This window comes from Agelaius tricolor, unplaced genomic scaffold (assembly GCF_023055355.1).
Source record: "Agelaius tricolor isolate 1412-34295 unplaced genomic scaffold, bAgeTri1.0.p SCAF_37, whole genome shotgun sequence".
Taxonomy (NCBI): Eukaryota; Metazoa; Chordata; class Aves; order Passeriformes; family Icteridae; genus Agelaius; species Agelaius tricolor.
Window position 1 is genome coordinate 3874502 of NW_027269297.1, and position 20547 is coordinate 3895048.

Genomic DNA, 20547 nt, shown 5'->3' on the forward strand with positions numbered 1-20547 from the left:
GTTCAGCTCAGCACCACCCAAAGAGCTCAGCCAGGAGGAGATTCCACCCTGGGAAGGTCCCCAGGCCTGGCCTGAGCAGGGTGAGCACATTCCCTGCAGGGAGGGCGTTTCCCACCCAGAGCCTGCCCCGTGCTCCTGCAGCTGTTTCTGCTTTTGGCTGATTCCTGCAGGGAAGCCCAGCTGGGCACAGCTGTGCTGTGGCTGGAGGGGTCAGTCAGCACCTGGAAGCTCAGCACAGCCTCAGCTGCACTAGTGCTGCTCCAGAAAAGTTCTTTTAAAGCAGCTAAGATGCAGAGGTGGCTGGTGCCTGCTAATTGTGTTCCTTGAGAGGTGCTGGGATGTCTCCTGCTCCAGCTGGATGGCAAACCCAGGCATTTGACAGCACCAGGAACATTTCTCCTCCACAAATCCCTTTATCCAAATGACCATTGCTACAAGTGCTGCATCTCCTGGGCTCAGCCATCCCTCCCAGGGGGAGCCTGAGCAGGGATGTGACAGAGCCACCCCCAAAGTGGCACCTGAGCTCCCCTGGCCACAGCCACAGCTCTGTGTGCCCAAACCCCAGCTGGGCAGAGGGATGATCCTGGCTGAGGGGATGTGGGGATGGAGAATGGCAACAGGGCCACCAACACTGCTGTGAAATGAGACACCTGTGCCCCAGCACTCTGGCACTCAGGTCTCTCTGCTCAGCCCTGCCTGAGGCACAGGATCCCTTTTGAAAACCTTTTTCATGTCTTTGGTCACTGCTCTCTGTGTGCTCAAGAGGAGAAGGAATTCCCCTGCCCTTTCCCCACGAAGCCCACACAGCTCCTGCCCCACCCAGGCTTCTCACCCTCTGTGCTGACCCTTCCCCATCCATCAGAACTTGAGCCTTTCCCTTTGCTTTCTTGAGAACAAAATTACTGCCAGGATTTCCCCAGCCAGCCCCAGACCTGCAGGGTGCTCAGCCTCTGTGCCTTTCTCAGCCTCTGTGATCCAAGACCTCCCTCAGGAAGGGATTTCCAGGGAGAACAAAGGTGACAGTGCAGGATCACAGCCAGGCCACCAAGGAGTTCCCTGTCCCCTCCCCAGGTCACAAACCTCAGAGCCCCCTTACCCCCAGAGCAGAGCAATGCCAGAGGAGCCACCTGACAGCCACGAGGCCACTGCAGGGAGGTGCCACCCTCCCCCTGAGCTCACCTCACCACACACCTTCCCCCACAGCTCTTCAGCAAGTGTCTCATGCACTGAGGGATGTCACTGCTGTCACTGCCACCCAGACATGGCCAGGGTCCCCTCAGCCACATGGCAGAACACAAAGGATCCTGCACGTGCACAACTCTGCTGCCAGCCCCTCCTCAGACCCTACAGCCAAGGCATTTCAGCAGCCATGGGGAGCACGTGGCCCCATCCCATCCATGGCATCCATGCCCAGCAGCCCCTGCACTGCCCCTCCTCAGCCCAGAGGCTGCCAGGTCCATTTGCCACACTCCCTTCACAGCCCTGCCCAGCAGAAAGCAGGAGCCTAACAGGGAATCATCAGGAGCTCCAGAGTGGAGGAGGATCTGTCCCAGTGCTCTGGTGAAATCTCAGCAAGTCTCAGTGCCTGAGCCTTAAATAACCACATACCATGAACTCTTCACTCTTATTCACAATGGCTGCTTCAACCACATTTGATTAATATTTTCTTCATAAGGCATATGATTGTAATTAGCATTTCAAATTACCACAGGGACATCTCTGCAAACAGTCACAGATGGGAGCACTGCTAACTTTAGCTTTCCCTCTGCAGGAACAAGAATCAGGAGGAGGGGAAGAGACTGTTTAGAAAGAGCTCCAGCCCTGGTGACACACTCAGGGGTTTCAGGCCTGCAAGGCTCTGATCTTTTGGATCTGAGAGCTCCATAACCAGGGAGCTGCTCTGCAGGGCAGGGCCAGCACAGGGCACAGAGCCCCTCTGTGCCACCATGCAGGAGCTGCTGCCTGCTCCTCTCCAGTTCACTGCTGCTCCCACAACAGGAGCACACAAAAAGCACTGGAGCCAGTGAGTCACTCCTGATCCTACTCACGACAGCAGGGAAAACATCCTTGGGGCAGGGCTTGAACTCAGCCTCCCCCTGCCCAACATCCTTGGGGCAGGGCTTGAACTCAGCCTCCCCCTGCCCAACAGGGCTGAGGATGGAGCCAGCAGAAGGGCACAGGACAGCCTGAGGGGATGGAAGCTGAGCTGCCCCTTGTGTTATTCCCTCAGCTGAGACTCCAGCAGGGATTATTCCCCCCTGGGAGCTGCCCAGGAAGGGGCTGGCAGCAGCTGCTGAGGACACCCCAACCGATCCCACCGTCCCAGAGGAGGTGGCAGGAGGGGGACACAGAGGGTCAGGGCTCTGAGGGAGCAGGGAGGGGCTGGCAGTGCCCAGCAGGGCCCTTGCTGAGCACAGGCAGGGGAGGGCAGGCAGGCAGGAGCTGTCCCTTGTCCCCCTTGTCCCCCTCACCGTCGGCCAGCGGAGGAGCCTTGACGGGCTCGATGCGGGACACGATCTCAGCCAGGTCTGTGAAGGACGTGGTGGGACAGGTCACGTTCTGAAACACAGAAGTTGAAGGTTTGTCAGCAAATGTACACAGAAATGTACACAGAAAATCCAAACAAGTCGAGACTGTATAAAAATGATATTGAACAGACAAAGCTCCAGACGCACAAATTCTCCACAGCTGCCCCCTCATTACTCATCAGTGAGAAATCCTGCAAACAGCTCTCCTGAGGCAGGTCTGCTGGCAGAGATGGGATTCCCAACAGTGGGACATGCTTTTAATGGCTCTTACTCCACCCACACAACAAGGAGCCTTATTAAAGAGACCCCAGAGACAAGCACAGGAGGGGCTGGGCCCCAGCATGGCAGAGCTCCCTCCATGTGTTTTTCTCCATCAGGGTCCCTTTGTGAGGCACTGCCTGGGCCAGGTGCCGCCCCCAGGGAGCTTCTGCTTTTGGGAGAAGGTGACCAGGTGGGACACACAGTGGCCATCCCTCAGCTGGAGTGATGCCACAGAGGCTGCAGGGACAGGAAGGCACTGGGGTGAGCAGGACCCCCAGGGACCCCTAAAAGCCCCAGAGCTGGAGGTGCTGCAGCGAGCCAGAGCCTGCAGAGACATCTCCCACTGCAATTCCTCTCTCCAGTAAACCCTTGCTATTTTCACTCTGTCTCATCCAAGCAGTGGGCTGAGTGTTCTCTATTTTGAGAAGTTCTTGCTCCAGTGTCTCCTCTAAGAAAACCCAGCTTTGGCATTTAGGAGCCCTCTCAGGCTTCCTGCAGCCACCCCTCCCTCTCTGGGATGGGCACAAGGTAACCAGGAGGACACCTCAATGCCTCTCATCCTTTTTTAAACCCAGTGAGTTTAATGGACACAGCAACAACCCCAGCCCAGAGGAAGGGGATGGGGGAGAGCAGGCAGAGGGAACTGGCCAGGAATTGCTGTGCCAGTTGTGTTCCCAAACACCCAGACCTGCCCATGTGCTCCCAGCCAGGGCAGCTTCCTAACAGGGGGTTTTATGAACAATCCTCTGCTCCTCTGGCAAGAACACCAAGCCTGTGAATCACACAGCCCCCGTGGGGTCACAGCAGCAGCCCATTGCTGCTGCTGCAAAGTGCTCTCAGTTGACCTTTCATCTGATTTTGATGTAATTTAGAACAGCCACAGCACAGAGCAGATCCAGGACAAGCAACAGGGGCAGAGAAAGCCTGGAGGGAATGAAAAGGTACCTGTATGAAATGGAACAGCAGCAGCTCAGGACACACACCTTAAAACATAAAGAAGTTGAGAAGCTCATTGTGACTGTTAAGGAACTGCTGGAAAGGATGAGTCAGCCCAGGCTCACTTTGAACATCCAACCTGAACGTTCCCAGTGCAGCATCTGCAGGAAGCTCCTCCCCAGGACAGGGAAGAAAAGCTCCTTGACAGCTCCAGCCTGTGCCACAAAGCTCAGTGAGGGACACCACAGGGACACAGCCAGGTCTGAGGCTGTCCCTGCACCCCAGAACCCAGGAGGATGAGGTGGCTGCCCAGAGCACTTGGGCACAAAGTGCCAGGCTGTCCCTGGGAGCAGGGACAGGCTTTGGATGGGATGGAAGGGCTCTGCATGAACAGCTGAACAAAATCCTGCAGGGCTCAGCACCTAAGTGTGCCCCAGGAAAACCATCAGCAGCTCCTGTGGTGAGGATGGATGGGAATGAAGTGGGACTGCAGCCTCAGAAGCATCTGTCCCCCAGCTGTCCCCAGGTCAGCCTGTTTGAGGGCACTGGGCAGGCAGCTGCACCCAAAGCCTCAGCACCAGGACTGGAAAACCACTTGAGGGAAACCAGGTGTCTTCCCACACTCATTTGGTGCTTTACAAACAGGAGTTTAATGTTTCAGTGCTTCCTCTCACTACTTTTAAGGACAAAATCACCCTCCCATCAGATAACACAAAGCAAAGAAGTGTCTCACATCCACCTGAAACCTACTCTCAGACTTCTCTGGTATTTTTTTTTTCCAAGGAGGAAAGTTTTTCTCTTTGGCACAATCTTTATGAAATAAATTAGAGGAAAAAGACAGTTACTATTGTAGTCCACTGGTTTATATTTAGCTTTGAATATGAATAACAGCTCAGTAGACAGAACTTCCCCAAGCAGACCCAATTAATGGTGCTGCAGCATTCCATACTGGGAAGGAGTAAGGGCTGCTCAAAGTAAAGTTTATGTAAGGTTCCTGTTGTTTGTGTCTTCAGTATTTGCATTTTGGAGACAAGATAAACAGGGACTAAATGATCAAAGCAAAGGAGAAGCATCTAAATGATTAAATATCTGGATTTTTAAATAAAACTGCAATGCTCACAACATGGAAACGAGACGATAAGAAATGGCACTCAGCTCTCAGATGTTGAACACTCCAGAAATAGATGAAGAACTAAAACACATAAAGCATCAAAACCTTTGCTAATGAAAGGCAAGTTAAAAATATCAGCTGCTCTGCCTGGAAGATAACACAGCTAAAGGACTTAAGTGACTCTAATGGACTAAGAAAAGCAAGAAAAATACCCCAGTGGGAGCTGCAACAGTTGTAACTTCATAGAAATAAATCTCCTGCAACACAAGTCAGATGCAAAAACCTTGGGTTTCAGAGGGCTCTGGAGTTTTAGGAGGATGAGCAGATGATCCCACAGGTCCTTGGGATGCACAGAGCCCATGGTTCCTGCTCCATAACCTGGCAGGGGTGGTGAGTCACTCTCCCAACCCTGTTATTTCCGTGCTGTGGCACCTCAGCAATCAGCACTTGGTGCCTCATTATCAAGTGAGTGCAGGGTCAGGCTGTGTCTGCAATGAGGAGGTGACAGATTTGCTCTCCCGGGCACTGAAGTGCCACAGAAGCCAGGGGAGGTGTGATAAATGTCCATCATGCTGCTGTGATAGCATGATTTAAGTGAAATATTCCCCTCCATTACTGAATCCTGTAAAAAGGGCAGTTTAAAAAGCAGTCTTCTTTAAAAGAAGTGTCTGTCACAGCACTGAAAATGTTTGAGGCTTTTTACTGGCTGGTGATAAAAGCGAGGCTGAAATAGGACACAGCCAACTCTGAGACACACAATTCTCCCTGCCTTGACTTCTCCTTGTGCCTTCAACACAAAACCTGAACCCCAGCCCCTCATGGCTGATCAGGAGGTGCCAGAGGTGGACTGAGGACTCATCTTGTGCAGCCACACTGAAGCACCTCCTCACCCAGGTGTGCTCCCAGGGAGGAACCCCACTGAGGAGTCTGGGGGTTCCTCAGGCTCGTGGATCTCCAGGGGTCTCCTCCAGGGCTCAGTCCCTGTGTGCTCCTTCCAGAGCCACTCTGGCCCTGCCAGGCAGCGTGGGCAGATCCATCTGATGCTGGGAAGTCCCCCTGGAGCTGAGGGTGACATTCACCTCCTCCCAGCAGAGCCATTTCCACCCCTCAGTGACTCACAGCCTCTGCTGACACTGAGGGCACCTGGATGTGGAATCATCCGCCCCTCATCCCTGGCCCAGTGTCCATCCTGCCATCCATCCTCTCCCTATCTCTGAGCCAAAGTGCTCTGCCACCCACCTCTGGAGAGCTGCAAATCCTCAGTGTCATCTCTCACCTCACTTGACTTCCCTCTGAGAGGATCAAGACAGCTATGATTCATTCTGGCCATCCCTTAAAAAATTACTGCTCATTTCCCTCTCTAAAAGATGATAAAAAAGAATTACTGGGTAAAACATGAAGCCTTTGTAGCACTTGGGTTTCAAATCAGAGGGATTCAAAGGAAAGGAAGGACAGTGAGCCCTTATATTATCATATATTATCCAAATTCCTCAAAAAGGCGATAACTTTCTTAAAACCAACTGGAACTTCCCTGCCAGGAAATCCAGAGCTGTGACCCAGCCTCAGGGCAGTCACTGTCCCCTGCCCCAGCCCCGAGCAGCTCCAGGAGCACAGAGCATTTCCCTGAGCACTTACATCAGTTTTGGATTTGCAGGTCTCTTGCCTGTCCTTCAGCATCTTGTCAAGGACTCCACTCCTGCACCACACATTAAATACAGTTTTCCCATGCTGGTATCCCACTTCCTGGAAAAAAAAAATCAGGAGAAAAGAAAGTAATTAATAATTGCCATTAGCATAGGAACAACTGGAAAAAACAGACCCATTGCTCCAAGTTTTACTCTTTTTCTCAGAACACAGTAGAAATGACGTTGAAAAATCAAATGGGAGGACAGAGCAACAGGTTTTGGGAGCCCTGGATCCCATCTCCAGCCCTGGTTCTGGCAGCAGCACTAAACCTCTGGTGTTGTCTCTCCTCCAGTTTTTGGATGAGGGTTCAGAGCCTTCCTTGGGGCTGGAATTCACTTCCCACCATCTATGCCAGCCCAGAGTGTGGGTGATTAAGGGAAGAAAAAGGAGCTGACAGCTCTGCCACTGGCAGGTCAGGCTGACCCAAACCAGCCAGGAGAAGCTGAGCTGCAGAACAGCCACTCCTGCTTGGGGCTGAACATGAGGGGTTTGATATGAAGAGATTTCAGCTCCTTGGAAAATGCTAGTGCCCATTTCTATTTCCTGTAAAATCCAGGCACAGAGCTGAAATGAACCCCCCCAGTACTTCCCAGCCCCTAAGGATAAAGGAATGCCTGGACTGTCCTTCCCTTTGGACAGCATAGTTTAAAGCTCCCTTGTGGACTGAAGTTACTGAGCTCTGCTGCAGGGAATGAGGATCCAGGAGGTGCTGCCCCTCCATCCCTGCAGTGTCTGGTGCCAAGAACCTGCTCACAGACAGTGACACTTGTGAGGAACTGCCCTTCTCTCAGATTTTATTGCACTGACAAAATTTGCCTGGTGCTTTTACATCTCTTTAACAGCAGCACATTAGAACAGAGCAGGGATGTGACAGCTCACGATCTGCTCCCGTGATGAACTACCACACCTGTCTGTCAAGGTTTCCACATCAGCCAGGGCTCTCCAGCTGGCAGAGAACAAAGAATTATATATCAGCAAAGTCCTAGATCCACAAGCAGACAGCAGTGTTTGCCCAGGAGCCAAGAGGCACCAAATATCCCAGAGAAAATATTTACACTGGGGAAATCAGCTGGAGGTTTGGAGTAGCTGCTGTGTGTCCTAAGGAGTCTCTCAGATGGGAACCTGCAGGGCTAAGCTGTGCTCCTGGGGCTGGTCAGTGTTTGCTAAGCCAGGACCAGAGAGAGCAGTCTGCAGGCTAAGGAGCATCACAGCTTCTCATTAAAGTGTAATGGAGATTGACTTCAAGGAGGAGTGGTGCTTTTCCAGCCTGGGAGAGGAGCAAAGCTCTGAAGGAATATCTGGACATGGAAGATGCCTGCAGGGCTAAAACAGGCAAAGAATGGAAGGAGGCAGTAAAATCATTTTCTTGACAGGAGACACTAAGCCAGAATGGCTTTTCCTGTCCTGTCTGAATAGGGACATTTCTGCTGTGAACACTGGATTATGTCAGCAGGACAATTCCCTGCACACCTGGAGCCAGCTCTGCCCCTGCTGGGCTCTGACACAAACAAACACAACCCATGCCAGTGATGTGTGAACTGGCAGCACCACTTCAACACCCTGACACTGGTGCCACTTCCTGACCCTCTAAGGGGTGCAGAGGAATTGTGGATGATGTTTTATTCACAGAAGGGTTCAAATGTTCACAGAACCAGGTATTTTCACATTTCCCTCCATTTCCAGGATTCAAGGCCTCCCTGACAGATTTCTGAAAACCTTTCATGATACAACAAGCTCCAGGAGGAGGTGAAAGTGAGGACAAACCTCAGCCCACAGCAATGCCAAACCCCAAAACTGCCCAGAGCAGCTCTCACCCAGCAGCTGAGCCTGAACTGCCACGAAACAGAGCAAGGCAACCCATCCCTTCACAGGTCATGACAGAATCAAGATTACAAACTCAATTCCTGCTGCTAATCCAATCTCCCAGCTGAGATATCATTCCACAGCATTATTGAGTGTCAATTATTCACTCTGCCAACGCACTCCTCTGCACTCTGCCACACTCTGCACTGGCTGCAGCACTAATTACCAGCAGCAGGGCCGTGAGGAGCAGGGCAGTGAGGGGCAGGGAGGAGCAGGGCTGTGAGGAGCAGGGCTGTGAGGGGCAGGGTTGTGAGGAGAAGAGCAGTGAGGGGCAGGGCTGTGAGGGGCCGTGAGGAGCAGGGCTGTGAGGGCAGTGAGGGGCAGGGCTGTGAGGAGCAGTGAGGGGCAGGGCAGTGAGGAGCAGAGCCATGAGGAACAGGGCAGTGAGGGCAGTGAGGGGCAGGGCTGTCAGGGGCAGGGAGGAACAGGGCTGTGAGGAGCAGGGCCGTGAGGAGCAGGGCTGTGAGGGGCAGTGAGGAGCAGTGAGGGGCAGGGCAGTGAGGGGCAGCGAGGAGCAGAGCCATGAGGAGCAGGGCCGTGAGGAGCAGGGCCGTGAGAGGCAGGGCCATGAGGGGCAGGGCCGTGAGGGGCAGAGCAGCGAGGGGCAGAGCAGCGAGGGGCAGAGCAGCGAGGGGCAGAGCAGTGAGGAGCAGTGAGGAGCAGAGCAGTGAGGAGCAGAGCAGTGAGGAGCAGAGCCATGAGGAGCAGGGCTGTGAGGAGCAGAGCTGGGCCCTGGGTTGCCAGGGGCACTCACACAGATCTCGTCGAACTTGCCGAAGTCCAGGGTGCCGTAGCGGTCGATGGGGGGCCGGATGTACTCGCAGTAGTCGCTGTTCTTCACCATCTCCAGCTGCCGCACGCAGCACACGTAGGCCAGACGTGTCTGGATCTCGGCCATGTTCAGCACCTGCCCAGCACAAATTCACAAATTCAGCTCCTCCAGGTGGCTTTCAGAACGTGCTTGGTGTGCTCAGCATAGGGGAGAAGTGAGCTGGTGTCTCAGGTTGGAAACGGGGCTGTGTGTTCTGTCCCCATCTGTCAGAGCTGGGGCAGTTCTCTGCTGTCCATGGGCAGTTTTTTCTTGATCTCTCCCCCAGCCAATCCTCCCTGCAGGAGATCTCTGCTGTCCATGGCCACTGAGTGTCCCTGCAGGGCTGATCCAATTCCAGCATCCCATGGGGAGATGCTGCATTGCCCAGGGCAGGAGCCAAGCATTCCTACCTGGATCCAATGTGAGCCTGGCACAGCCCAGCAGCCTTTGCCCAGTGCATTGCCAGAGGAGCAGCTTCTGCTGCCCTGCATGGCCAGAGGGAGCCCAGGCCCATCTGCAGCAGCCCTGGAGCTGCAGAGGAAAACTCCCCCCTTGTGCAGGATCCCTGCTCCAGCAGAGCCACAGCTGGCACTGCAGGAGGGCTGAGCCCCCATGGGATGGGGCCGTGCCACCCCCTGACACACAGGGGGCAGGGCATGGTTTGACTCTGGCAGTGGCTTGTTTTCTTTATTTGTACTATTACATTTGTATTTTAATTTTCCTAGTAGAGAACTGTTATTCCTACTTCCATATCTTTGCCTAAGAGCCCCTTAATTTCAAAATTATAATAATTCTGAGGGAGGTGGTTTACATTTTCCATTTCAGAGGAGGCTCCTGCCTTCCTTAGCAGACACCTGTCTGTTCAAACCAAGACAGCTGGCACCTGGTGATGCCCTGGCACAGCAGCACCTGCAGCTGGGCCCCAGTGTGGGCAGGCAGGGAGAGTGTCCCTGGTCAGCACAGGAAGGGAACTGCCTTCCAACAAGCTTGAACCAAGACTTTCATCCCAGCATATAGTGAAATAAATATAGAACTTAAGAGATCTGTGCTGAGGTGAGGGGCACAGTGAAACTCCAAGGCAGAAATCAGTGATGCCCATCCCTGCCAGTGTTCAGGGCCAGGCTGGACAGGGCTTGGAACCTTGGGGGGGGAATTGAAAGAGCTTTAAGGTCCCTTCCAACCCCACCCAGTCTGTAATCCCATGGTTGTCTGATCTGTCCAGTGCCAGGGCAGAGACTTTGCAGAATGGCTGAGGTGGACAGGGACCCCTTGAGATCATCCAGTCCATCCCTCCTGCCCAGGCAGGGCCAGCTGGGGCAGCTTGTCCAAGACCATGTCCAGCTGAGTTTTGACCATTTTCACAGATGGAAACTACCAGCCCTCTGTTTGGCCAGTGTTTCACCACAACCAATAAATAAAAAGTGTTTTTTGGTGTTCAGAAGGAATTCCATGTTTCCATGGTTGCCAACTGCCATTCAGGCAGTTGGAATATTTCACTGGGTACTACTGAGACCGATTCCAACTGGAGAATGCAACTGGGAGGAAAGAATTAAAATCAATATCCACTTGGGGGAGAGTAGCAGAGCCAGGTAATTTAGGAAATGCAGAATAAGGAAGAGAGTTGGTCTGAGCACATGCAACAAAAGGAAAATAATAAAATCATGCTCTGCAGACCCCTGTTTATCAGTTGCACTTAATTACTGCCAAGTGCTAAAATCTCCCTAAATCAGCAGTTCAGAGACACAGGATAGAACGTGAGCTGGACAGATTTACTGCTTTTATGGGTAAAATTAATTAATTCTGAGTTTATCAGAATGTATGCAGATCCAAGAAAAGATTTCTTTGCTCTAAGAATTCTGCCAGCCCCTTCCCACATCACTGCCTTCCCTTCTTTGAACAAGAATTCACATTTCAGGAGCAAAGGAGACTCAGGGCTGCCCTCATCACTCTCACAGCTCCTGAAAGGTGCCTGTGCTCAGCTGGGGCTGGGCTCTTTCTCCAGCAGCACTGACACAACCAGAGCACACAGCCTCAAGCTGTGCCAAGGGAAATTCAGGTTGGATAGCAGGAAAAAGTTTTTTACAGAAGGAGTGATAAAGTTCTGGAATGGCTGCCCAGGGAGGTGGTGGAGTCCCCATCCCTGGGTGTGTTTAACAAAGCCTGGATGTGGCACTGGGTGCCAGGGTTGAGTTCAGGGGTTGGGGCTGGGTTGGACTCCATGGTCTTGAAGGTCTCTTCCAACCTGGTCATCCTGTGAAATCCAGCAAAAAACAAATCTGGCCCAGACCTGCTCCCTGAGTAACAGAGGGAATCTTCCCACTTCTCCCACTCCTCCCACTGCCCTGGAAAACCATTCCAGCCCAGCCCCAGTACCTTGACTTTCTCAGCCAGGGGGTTCCACCTCTTCCAGAGCAGCCACCAGCCGCTCAGGCAGTCGCCGTAGTTGGTCAGGTCGGTCTCGTCGCGGCTGCCCACGTCGATGGCGATCACCACCTTGGCCCCCATGGACCTGGCCACGTCAGCTGGGGACAGGAGGTGTCAGAGCCCCTGTGTCACCTCCCTGCTGCCCCAGGTGCAGATACAGATCTGCACGGCTCAGGTGTGGCACCTGAGGTCGCACCCACTGCGAGCAGCAGGACAGAAGTGCCCGTGGGTGCCCATCCCTGCAGGGATCCAAAAGGTGCATGTGGCACCTGGGGACATTCCTTAGTGCTGGGGAGTGGCTGGCCTCAGCCTTAGAGGATCTTCAGCCTAAAGAACTCTGTGATTCCACATGAACTCTGCAACAGTTCACTGTTCACAGTTCAACTCTGCCCAGACCATTCCTGCTCAGGGAGGCTCTGTGGGGAGGGAGGGATCCCAAATCCTGCACCAACCAGGCCCTGAGTGACCCCAGGGTGAGTCCCCGCTGCTGCACTGCTGGGGGACATCATTGACAGGGGATGTTTTGCCCCACATCAGTGGGATGACCTGACCCTCCCTGAGGTCACCAGGCAGCAGGGACAGGGCACACAGCACCAGGGCAGTGACACCACGTTGGGTACAATGGGATAGAGCACATCAAACCCACATTAATTCCAAAAAAAACCTGGGGGACCTGCAGAGAGAACAAGTGGCAGTGCCTTAGAGAGAGCAGTGCCAACGCCGCAGGGAGAAGGTGACAATGGGAGGAGCAGGACAGGGACCTGCCAGCGAGGAGAGGCTGGATGGCAGCCTGAGAACAGCTCTGGGATCCAAGAGAAGGATTCACATCTGAAAGTGGGAAGAGAAATGAGGCAACACTTCCCACTTCAAGGTCAGTAAAAGGACGAGCTGCAGTCTTTGGATACGGGTGAGGATTTAGGGAAGCGCCAGGGGAGGGAAGAGAAGGACATGAACCTCACAGAATGGATTTCTATTTCTTTCACACCCCCAGAGTCCAAGATAGTTGCAGTTTCCAGAATAGTTTTGCGTAGGAAAACCACAGCTCCTGAAGAGCCAATTTAGAGGCTTAATTTAGACACTTATTTAGATCAGATCTGTTCTGTGACTTGGATTTATATTCCTGGGCTTGTTCAGTCTATTGTTTCCCACCCAGTGGCACCTGTGCCTGCTCTTTGCCCTCTCCAGCTGTGGAGATGCAAGAGTTGCTTTGGTTTGCAAGTCACAATTGTGGCTTACAATCACAGAGAATGGAGATGCTGATTTGGGGGATCTGTTTTGTGCTATTTCAGTTCCTGGGTTTTAGGTAAATACAGCCCTGATGGAAAAATAAAGTCAGGGTGTGACAGGAAGATGTAAATGGCTCGGGTTGCTCAGGTGGGAGTCTCTGCCTGAGGTTCCTCCCTCTTTACCTGAGTCACAAACTGCAGTGACCCTGCAGGGCTCTGCTGCCTCAGCCACCCCTGAGCCACCCACCCTTGTGACTGCAGTGAAACCTGACACAAAACACATCCCAAACACGGCCACTTCACACCCCTGGACCCTGCTGGGGGGTTCAGACCTCACCCCACACCCCACATCCCTCCTTCCATGGCCCCATGATTCCCCCACTGCCACATGCTCCAGGCGACACCAGCCTGAGCAGCAGATGCTGTTGCTCTCTCAGAATTATTTCTTAATTAACTGATTGAAGAGAAACTCCAAGGTAGATTGTGTGTCTGTGGTTTGATTCCTCCTCTCTCCCTTCAGCAAGCACTAAATTAGACTTAGCTGAATAGAAGATACATACTTAGCTGAACAGAACTTAGGGAGTTGTATGTTCAGAATTTGGCTATCAGGAAATACTTCATTAAAAAAAAAGTGTTAATAAAGTCAAGATAAAGGGAACACCCAGAAAACTGAGAGCAAGGACTCCAGGTAACCAGCATGAAGTTAAAGGTGTCTGTGAGATTTCTCTTTGTTTTGGGGATAAACAAGAGCCCCAAGGCTTGCAGGGCTGTTTGATGGGCAGGTCTGGGAATTTCTGCCCCCATGGGCTGTGCTCCTACCTGGCAGGTTGTTGATGTAGCCCCCATCCATGAGGAGATGGCCATCCTTGGGGTCACACAGGGGTGGCATGTACCCTGAGAGGGACATGCTGGCCCGGACGTACCTCCACAGGGAGCCTGCAGGGAGGGCAGCAGCATTAATTAATCAGCCAGCATTAATTACTGCCACGCAGGGGGGAGGCTGCTGCACTCATTAAGATAATCAAGAGATACAGACTTTCCTCAGAACACTGTGAGGAAGTTATTAAAACAGTTTATTATTTTCTGTATCATACCACTGGCCAGGATGAAACACAGACTATGCAGACATCAGGCAAAGCCCCAGAATCCACAGGTTTAAGCCCATTCCTCAGATTTACTGCCTCCTGTGGGATCTCAGCATATTCCTACTGCAGGGAGCACCAGGGTTTGTGGAGCTGGGGCTGAGGGGGAAGGAAAAGGTGCAGCTACAGTCACTGTGCTCTACAGAGATCCACAAACCCCTGACTTTTAGCAGGACCTGAACCTGAAAAATACAAGCTATAGTACCCCCAAAAATTCTGTTTTCCCTCCTCTGCAACAAGCAAACGTTTTGTCTTGTGAAACCACTGCAAATGCCTGCTGGGGATCATTATCTCCTCTTGGGCCATTTCTGTTGGTGCTGTAAGGAACAGTAATAATCCTTTAAGCTGCTAGAAACAAAGTTTAGTCAAGTAGAAATTGATTGGCCGTGTTTCCTGTAAAACATTCTGCTTTAAGGCTCTTATACACTGATTTTTCTCTTAACATTTGCATCAACCAAATTGGGAAGACACTGCATTTCCACAGGCCAAGAGGCTTGTCTGAGAAGTGAATCTTTAAAATACCAAGATAAGTGAGCCTTGCAGTGCTAAATCACTGCTCAGTAATTAACTGCTTGGTGCTTCCAACAGCAACTCTTCCCAGCAAATTCCCTGGGCATTGATTTTCTTTTGGTGTTTTCTTTTTAAAACAGATAACAGCTCTGTTTCTAATTCCAACCCCAGCACTCCTGCTGTTAGCACAGGTTAATGCTGGCACATTTGGGGGTTATTATTAATAGTTTTAGTGGAATTTCCACCCAAGGAAACTGCTGACGTGTGTTACACCTCACAGACCAAACCAAGATGGGAAATGGCAGCAGCTGGGAACTTAATTTATCTCTATTCAGTGGAGACAAGCGTAACCACTCTCCAGCTGATTCCTTTCCTTCCATTAAACTTCCATGGGGACAAGCAGCTGGCTGGAGTGAGTTTCCTGACCTCAACTGGCTTAACCTGCTGTGGAATGGGAATACAAAACCTCTGAGAAGGCTTAATCCTTTTTCTGCTTGTTTTAGCTGCCCTGATCAAAGCCCAGAGTCCTTCAGCAGCTCCATAACCCCCCTGGCATGGCAGGAATGGGCAGTGTGACCTGTGCCAGCCCCAGGGACAAACATCAGATGTGGCAGCAAAGGCTGCAGCTCCCCCCAGGAATATCTGGGGCACCTGGAGGTCTCCTCTGCAGGCTGAGTCACTGACTGACAAAAGGCAAAGGCAGGGACACATCCCAGGCACCTCAGATCCTCCTCCCCTCTTCACTCAGTGACAAACAGAAAGGACTGACCACAAATGAGAGCCCAACTCAGCCCCTGCTTCAGGCAGAGCCTGTTCTGGGGGAAGACAGCTTCATTTAGGGGAATTGGAATTGTCAAAGGCTTTGGTTGCTTTAAGTCTGATTTATGGCTAAAATACCTGCACTTCACCTTAAGGATGCTTTAAGTACACAGAAAGGTGCCAATGGAGCCATTTTCTCCCCAAACAGTGAATGCAGCATCTCATTTAATTCCCTGCCAGCAGCCCTGTCCCTTGTCACCTGTGTACAGCCACAGCTTGGTGCTCAGCAGGTAACACAGAAGGGAGAAGCAAGAGGAAAGACAAATTTGAAAGGTGAGACAAGCTCCAGGAAGAAGGGGTGACCCTGAAGCCTCCCATGATGACTGAAGGCCTGGAGAGGCCATGGCCACACTCACCATCCCTGTGCACCCTCATGGCCGAGGCAGTGATGTCAGTGGTGATGGTGAAGTAAGGAATCCACAGATCCTGCAACAGAAGAGTCCCAAATTCACTAAATCTGTCACCTTGCACTTGACCACATCCTGTGCCTGACACACAGCAGAGCAACAACCTCTGGACCTTACCAGACAGAGCTACAGACACACACCTGCATGGATGAAGGAAACCCCTCAGTCCTGTGTTTAAATTCATAAATTTGTCTCTCATGTAAACAATTCGTTCAGAACCAAGGCAGACAAAAATCCTCCTGTCCTTTCTGAAGTAGCTAGAGCCCCTTGTTCCAGCAGAGTGTGCAGAGGCAGCACAGAGAGCTCCTCACACAAACCAGAGCCACCTTCTGCAGGGGGTTTTTGTTTTGATTTCAGGTGAAGGGTGGGGTTCTGATGGTCACTCCCATCCCGAGGGATCCTGAGGCTGTTTAGTACTGGAGGACATGAAGAACATGATCATCCATGGCCTCCTGACTGAGCAATGGCCAATCTGTACCTCCTGGTGATGGAGCCAGGGGTCATCACTTCAGCAGGAAATGCAGACCCAACATTTTCTGGAATCAAAGAGGACAACACCGAACTCTGGAGCACTGGCTACAGGAACAAAGGACCCTGCAAGGTACATCTCCAAGAAAGTTCTAGAGGTTGCCTGAGATCCTGCAGGGTAACACAACAGTGGGGAGTGTGGAACAGAAGGAGGGTGAGACACAGAAAGAATGGCTGAGCCAAGAGCTTTGGGAGTTCATTCAATGGGGCCAGCCCTGCTCCTGGCAGGGGAAGTTCTCCCTCTGGTTTCAGCTGTGTCTCACCTCCCACCTGCTGGAAAAAGCAAAGAGGAAGGTGACCTCCCAAGTGTGTAGGGCTCTGTTGGAGAGAGGACAGTTTTGGAAAGTTTCCATGGTGCCTGGTGAAATGGTAGCTGCCAAGGGGAAGCAGGAGGACTTGTCTGAGTAAACTGAGCTTGTGTCCTGTTCCCAGGAACAGCTGATGCTGCTCTGTCAATCAGAAAACTTGAATCAAGGCACCTGCCCTCCAAGGCAGCCTTTGTTCACTGGACATGGTGTCTGGGCCTTCTCCAGCACAGCTTTATGGGCCTTAAACCCAAACCAAACACAGGTTTGGACCACTGGAGCTGGAAGCTCTCCCTCACTGGCCAGGCTGCAGCTCCTGGTGGGATTTCTGTGCTGTTCAGCCTGAAATTCTGCACTGCCAAGCAGCAGGGGTTTTTCTGCTGAGTTTAATCTCTTCAGCAGCTCTGCAAATCTGGTGGGACTGGGGAGGGCTCACAGGCACTGCACCAGGATCACAACCCCAGTGTAAATGCCAGAGCAAAGTGGATGAATAAAGTGTGATTACAAGAGAATTAGGGTGCCTCTCCATGCTGAAGATATTCTGGGGATTGCACTTCTCAGTGCATCAAGCACATATTAAGCAGAAATAGGGGAATGGGAGAAGAAGCCTCTCTGACACCTCCTTTCATGTTCCTGCAAGCACCTGCACAAAGCAAACTAACCCAAGCCCTCCCACGCAGCAATAAAGCCTCACTGCTCAGGGATTGTTCCACTGATTTTGGAACAGAGCATCATTCAAGTCTGAAACAGGACTTAATGAAAGTCTTGTCTGATTCCTCACACCTGAGCCTCCAGCTGAGATGATTTACAAGGGCATTTTGGCATGGGGATAAGAACTGGAGAATTCTTATCCCCATGCCAAAATGAAGAATAAAAATTCCAGAGGCTGAAGTTCTCACTGAAGGATGGGTAATTCAAGTGGAAAATAGCTCTATTTCTTGAGAAATTTTCTCCAAGCACCCTGGCCTGGCTTTGTGTGTCCAAGAGCCCCATCCTGGGTTTGGGTGTGCCCTGTGAGGTCTCACATGGATGACCCCAGCTTGGGGAGTGCCTGTGGCTGGAAGCAGTGATGGAGTTTTTGTCACCAGGGCCCCCACACGAGCAGCACTGCTGGGAATCAGGAGACACCCACATTACAAGGGTTGGCAGAGAGCAAATTTCAGAGAAAATGGAAACCTCCCTTCCAGTGTCAGAAATAACAGCTCAACGTCAGCGCTCCTGCCTCCCCGTGGGGGAGAGGGGTGAGGGCTCTGACAGAGGTGTCACCTCACAGCCACAGCAGCAAAGAGGAGGATCTGGCCCAGAACTACTAAATTTTAAACTTTTCTAGAGCCATGAGGGTCAGCCCCTTGGTAGGAAGCTCCCAGGGTTTCCTGGGATCACTGCAGATCCTCCCAGGAAGGAGCAGCTGTGGCCAAGCACCCAAACACAACCTCTGCTTGTAAGGCTGTAATTAAATTTTGCTGATAGGAATTTCCAGGTAGAAGTCATTGCTACCCAGCCAACCCCACCCCAGCTAGGGAGAAAAGATGGATGCTTGTAGTTTGGATCCTCTACATTCATTGAGAAAATACTTTTTCAAGGCTCCTGGCTCAGCTCCTGTTCCTTTCTCAGTCTCCCTTTATCCTGGGGCAGCTCCCAGTTCCAGCACTGGTTACTTCACAGGGAGAGTGGGAATTGCAGTGAAGGAGAAACTCCCCCTTTCCTGCTGTGCTACACAACATTTTTCCTTATTTATCTGAGGGAATTCTTCCCACAAGAGGAAACCCTGGCCATGGACTGAGGGGCTGTGCTGGTCAGCACACGTGCACAGAGATGATGCTGCTGGATGCCTCAGGACTGGATTTCTCTCACACAAAACTTTCCTGTGGCTGGAAGAAAAGAGCAGAATATGCAACTACAGCTGTTGAAATTCCTAAGGAAGGAATCTGCTGCATCTTAAAAAGGAAGTACAATGAATTGACTGCTGGAATCCAAAGCAGGGATAGATAAAAATGGCCTCAAGTTGCACCAGGGGAGGTTTAGGTTGGATAGCAGGAAAAATTTCATCATGGAAAGGGTGGTCAGGCATTGGACAGCTGTCCAGGGCAGTGGTGGGGTCACCATCCCTGGAAGTGCTCAAAAGCCATGTGGATGTGGCACTTGGGGACAGGGGTCAGGGCTGACCTTGTCAGTGCTGGGGGAATTGTTGGACTCAGGGATCTGAGGCCTTTGGCAACCTTGATGATTCCAGGATTCTCTAAAACCTGCTTGTCTCCAGCACCATCCCCTCTGCACAGCAAACTGCTATTTTAAGCCACATGATGATTAATCACTTACTTTCATATTTGCATTTAGGTAGGGAATGTTTTGGATTATTTTTACCAAATATATTTAAAGTATATACAGTGTTAATTTGCTACATGATCTTTCATCACAAGGATGCAAACACAAGAATAATTTGGTTAAAATTGCAAATCAGGTGAAATTCCAAGGCTACCCAAACACTCTCAGCAGGGTAATGTAGGAAGACAAACACTGATAATGTGCTTTACAATCTGCTGCTGCTGAGGGAAAGGGGAGAGGTGCATTCCAAAGGTGGCTCTTGGCTCAGGTGGACCCCACAACACCCAACAACTACAAAAAGGTGCAAACCAGGACACAAAGGACTCTGCCATTGTTACAGCTTTCAGCAGGCTGCTAAGAAAAACTCACTCCAGCTTCAAAACTAAAATTCAAAAAAGCCAAAGCCATCACAACCCAATTCAAGCCCTTCTCTGGTGTGCCCTGAAGGTCTCTGAGACCTGATTTGCAGGAAAATAATGATGAAGCAGTCTCAGCTGTTCTTCTTCAGTGTCACAATTTTCACTTCTTCTCTCAGACAATGAGATCCCATTGTCAAACTGAAATAGCTACAAATAATGTACAGTTTGTGTTTTCTAAATCCACCAAAAAGAACAGGCTCCTTCTTGCCACCATGGACCATCACATTCACACTTTCACCACGTTTTCAGTCACCCAACAGCTCCAAATTTCCATATTAGCATTTAAAAAAGCTATTTCTGCTCCAACAGAACACAGAGACAATTTCCTGTCCATAAGGTGAATAAACAACCTACCTCTATCTGCTTATCTTTGAAGATGTTGTTGATGCTGTTGTTAAAAGCTGCTCCAGAAAACATAGAGGTTATTGGGTATGTCAAGTCTAGAATAGTCTTAAACACTGAGTTCATAACCTAAAAAGGGAAAAGAAAAGGCATTTCAAAGGTCAGAATGCATAGGAATGTGTGCATTGAGGCTGCAATTCCAGAGACATCAAATTCCAGAGTTCAGAGCCCACATGCTGGAAGCATCACAAGTGCAGAAAGTGTTGCGGGGACAGAAATCCAGCTACAAAATCTACAAGCAGGAGCTCCCTGTGTGGTAAATTTGCATTTAGTAAACCCCAAAGCAGAGCAAGCCCTGCAGTAAAGCTCTGCCAGGAGGAGCCTTGCTCCCCTGTGCCCCAAACCAGCCCCAGAGCAGCGTGCCCAGCACAGCCCTCAGCCTGGGCACGAGGCCACAGATGCTGCAGCTCCAGCCTGTACATTTTCTCTAGTAAAAAAGATGTTCTGAGTTGTCTTCCTCTCCATTATCCTTCCCACAGCACCTGTGTGGTTCAGTGGTGTGGGAAGGAACCCAGAAATCCATGGCAGGAATTGCTTCATCCATCTCTTCTCATTTGGGGATCACACACAATTTTTCTCCCAGACCTAAAGCTTTTCTCTGCCTCAGTGGAGGCATTTAGAAAATCATGTCTGGGATTCTCTGGGGCTCCAACAAGGTTCAGTCAAACACATGTCATAGAGCTTTGAACACTTTCTGTGGAGCAGGGTCCATGATTTGGCATTCCCAAAGTATCTTATTGGGATGTGTTATGGACCCAGCATTTAACTGCTGCAAACTCAGCAAGGGAAATCCAACCACACCAGGCTCCTGAAAACTGCAGGTCTCTGAACATCAACCCTTCTA

At 51.2% G+C, this 20547-nt stretch overlaps 1 protein-coding gene across 6 annotated transcripts in view; it reads right to left on the reverse strand.

Moving 5' to 3' along the window:
- PNPLA7 (patatin like phospholipase domain containing 7) overlaps positions 1-20547 on the reverse strand; it is a 133673-nt gene that overhangs the window by 3894 nt on the left and 109232 nt on the right. For all 6 annotated transcript variants that reach the window (XM_071453764.1, XM_071453761.1, XM_071453760.1 and 3 more), the window contains 7 exons: positions 19656-19772; positions 15674-15743; positions 13666-13782; positions 11570-11718; positions 9140-9292; positions 6472-6579; positions 2472-2559 (listed from right to left, as the gene is read on the reverse strand). In XM_071453764.1, coding sequence (XP_071309865.1) covers positions 2472-2559; positions 6472-6579; positions 9140-9292; positions 11570-11718; positions 13666-13782; positions 15674-15743; positions 19656-19772 — 802 coding nt within the window. The remainder of the gene's footprint in view (positions 1-2471; positions 2560-6471; positions 6580-9139; positions 9293-11569; positions 11719-13665; positions 13783-15673; positions 15744-19655; positions 19773-20547) is intronic.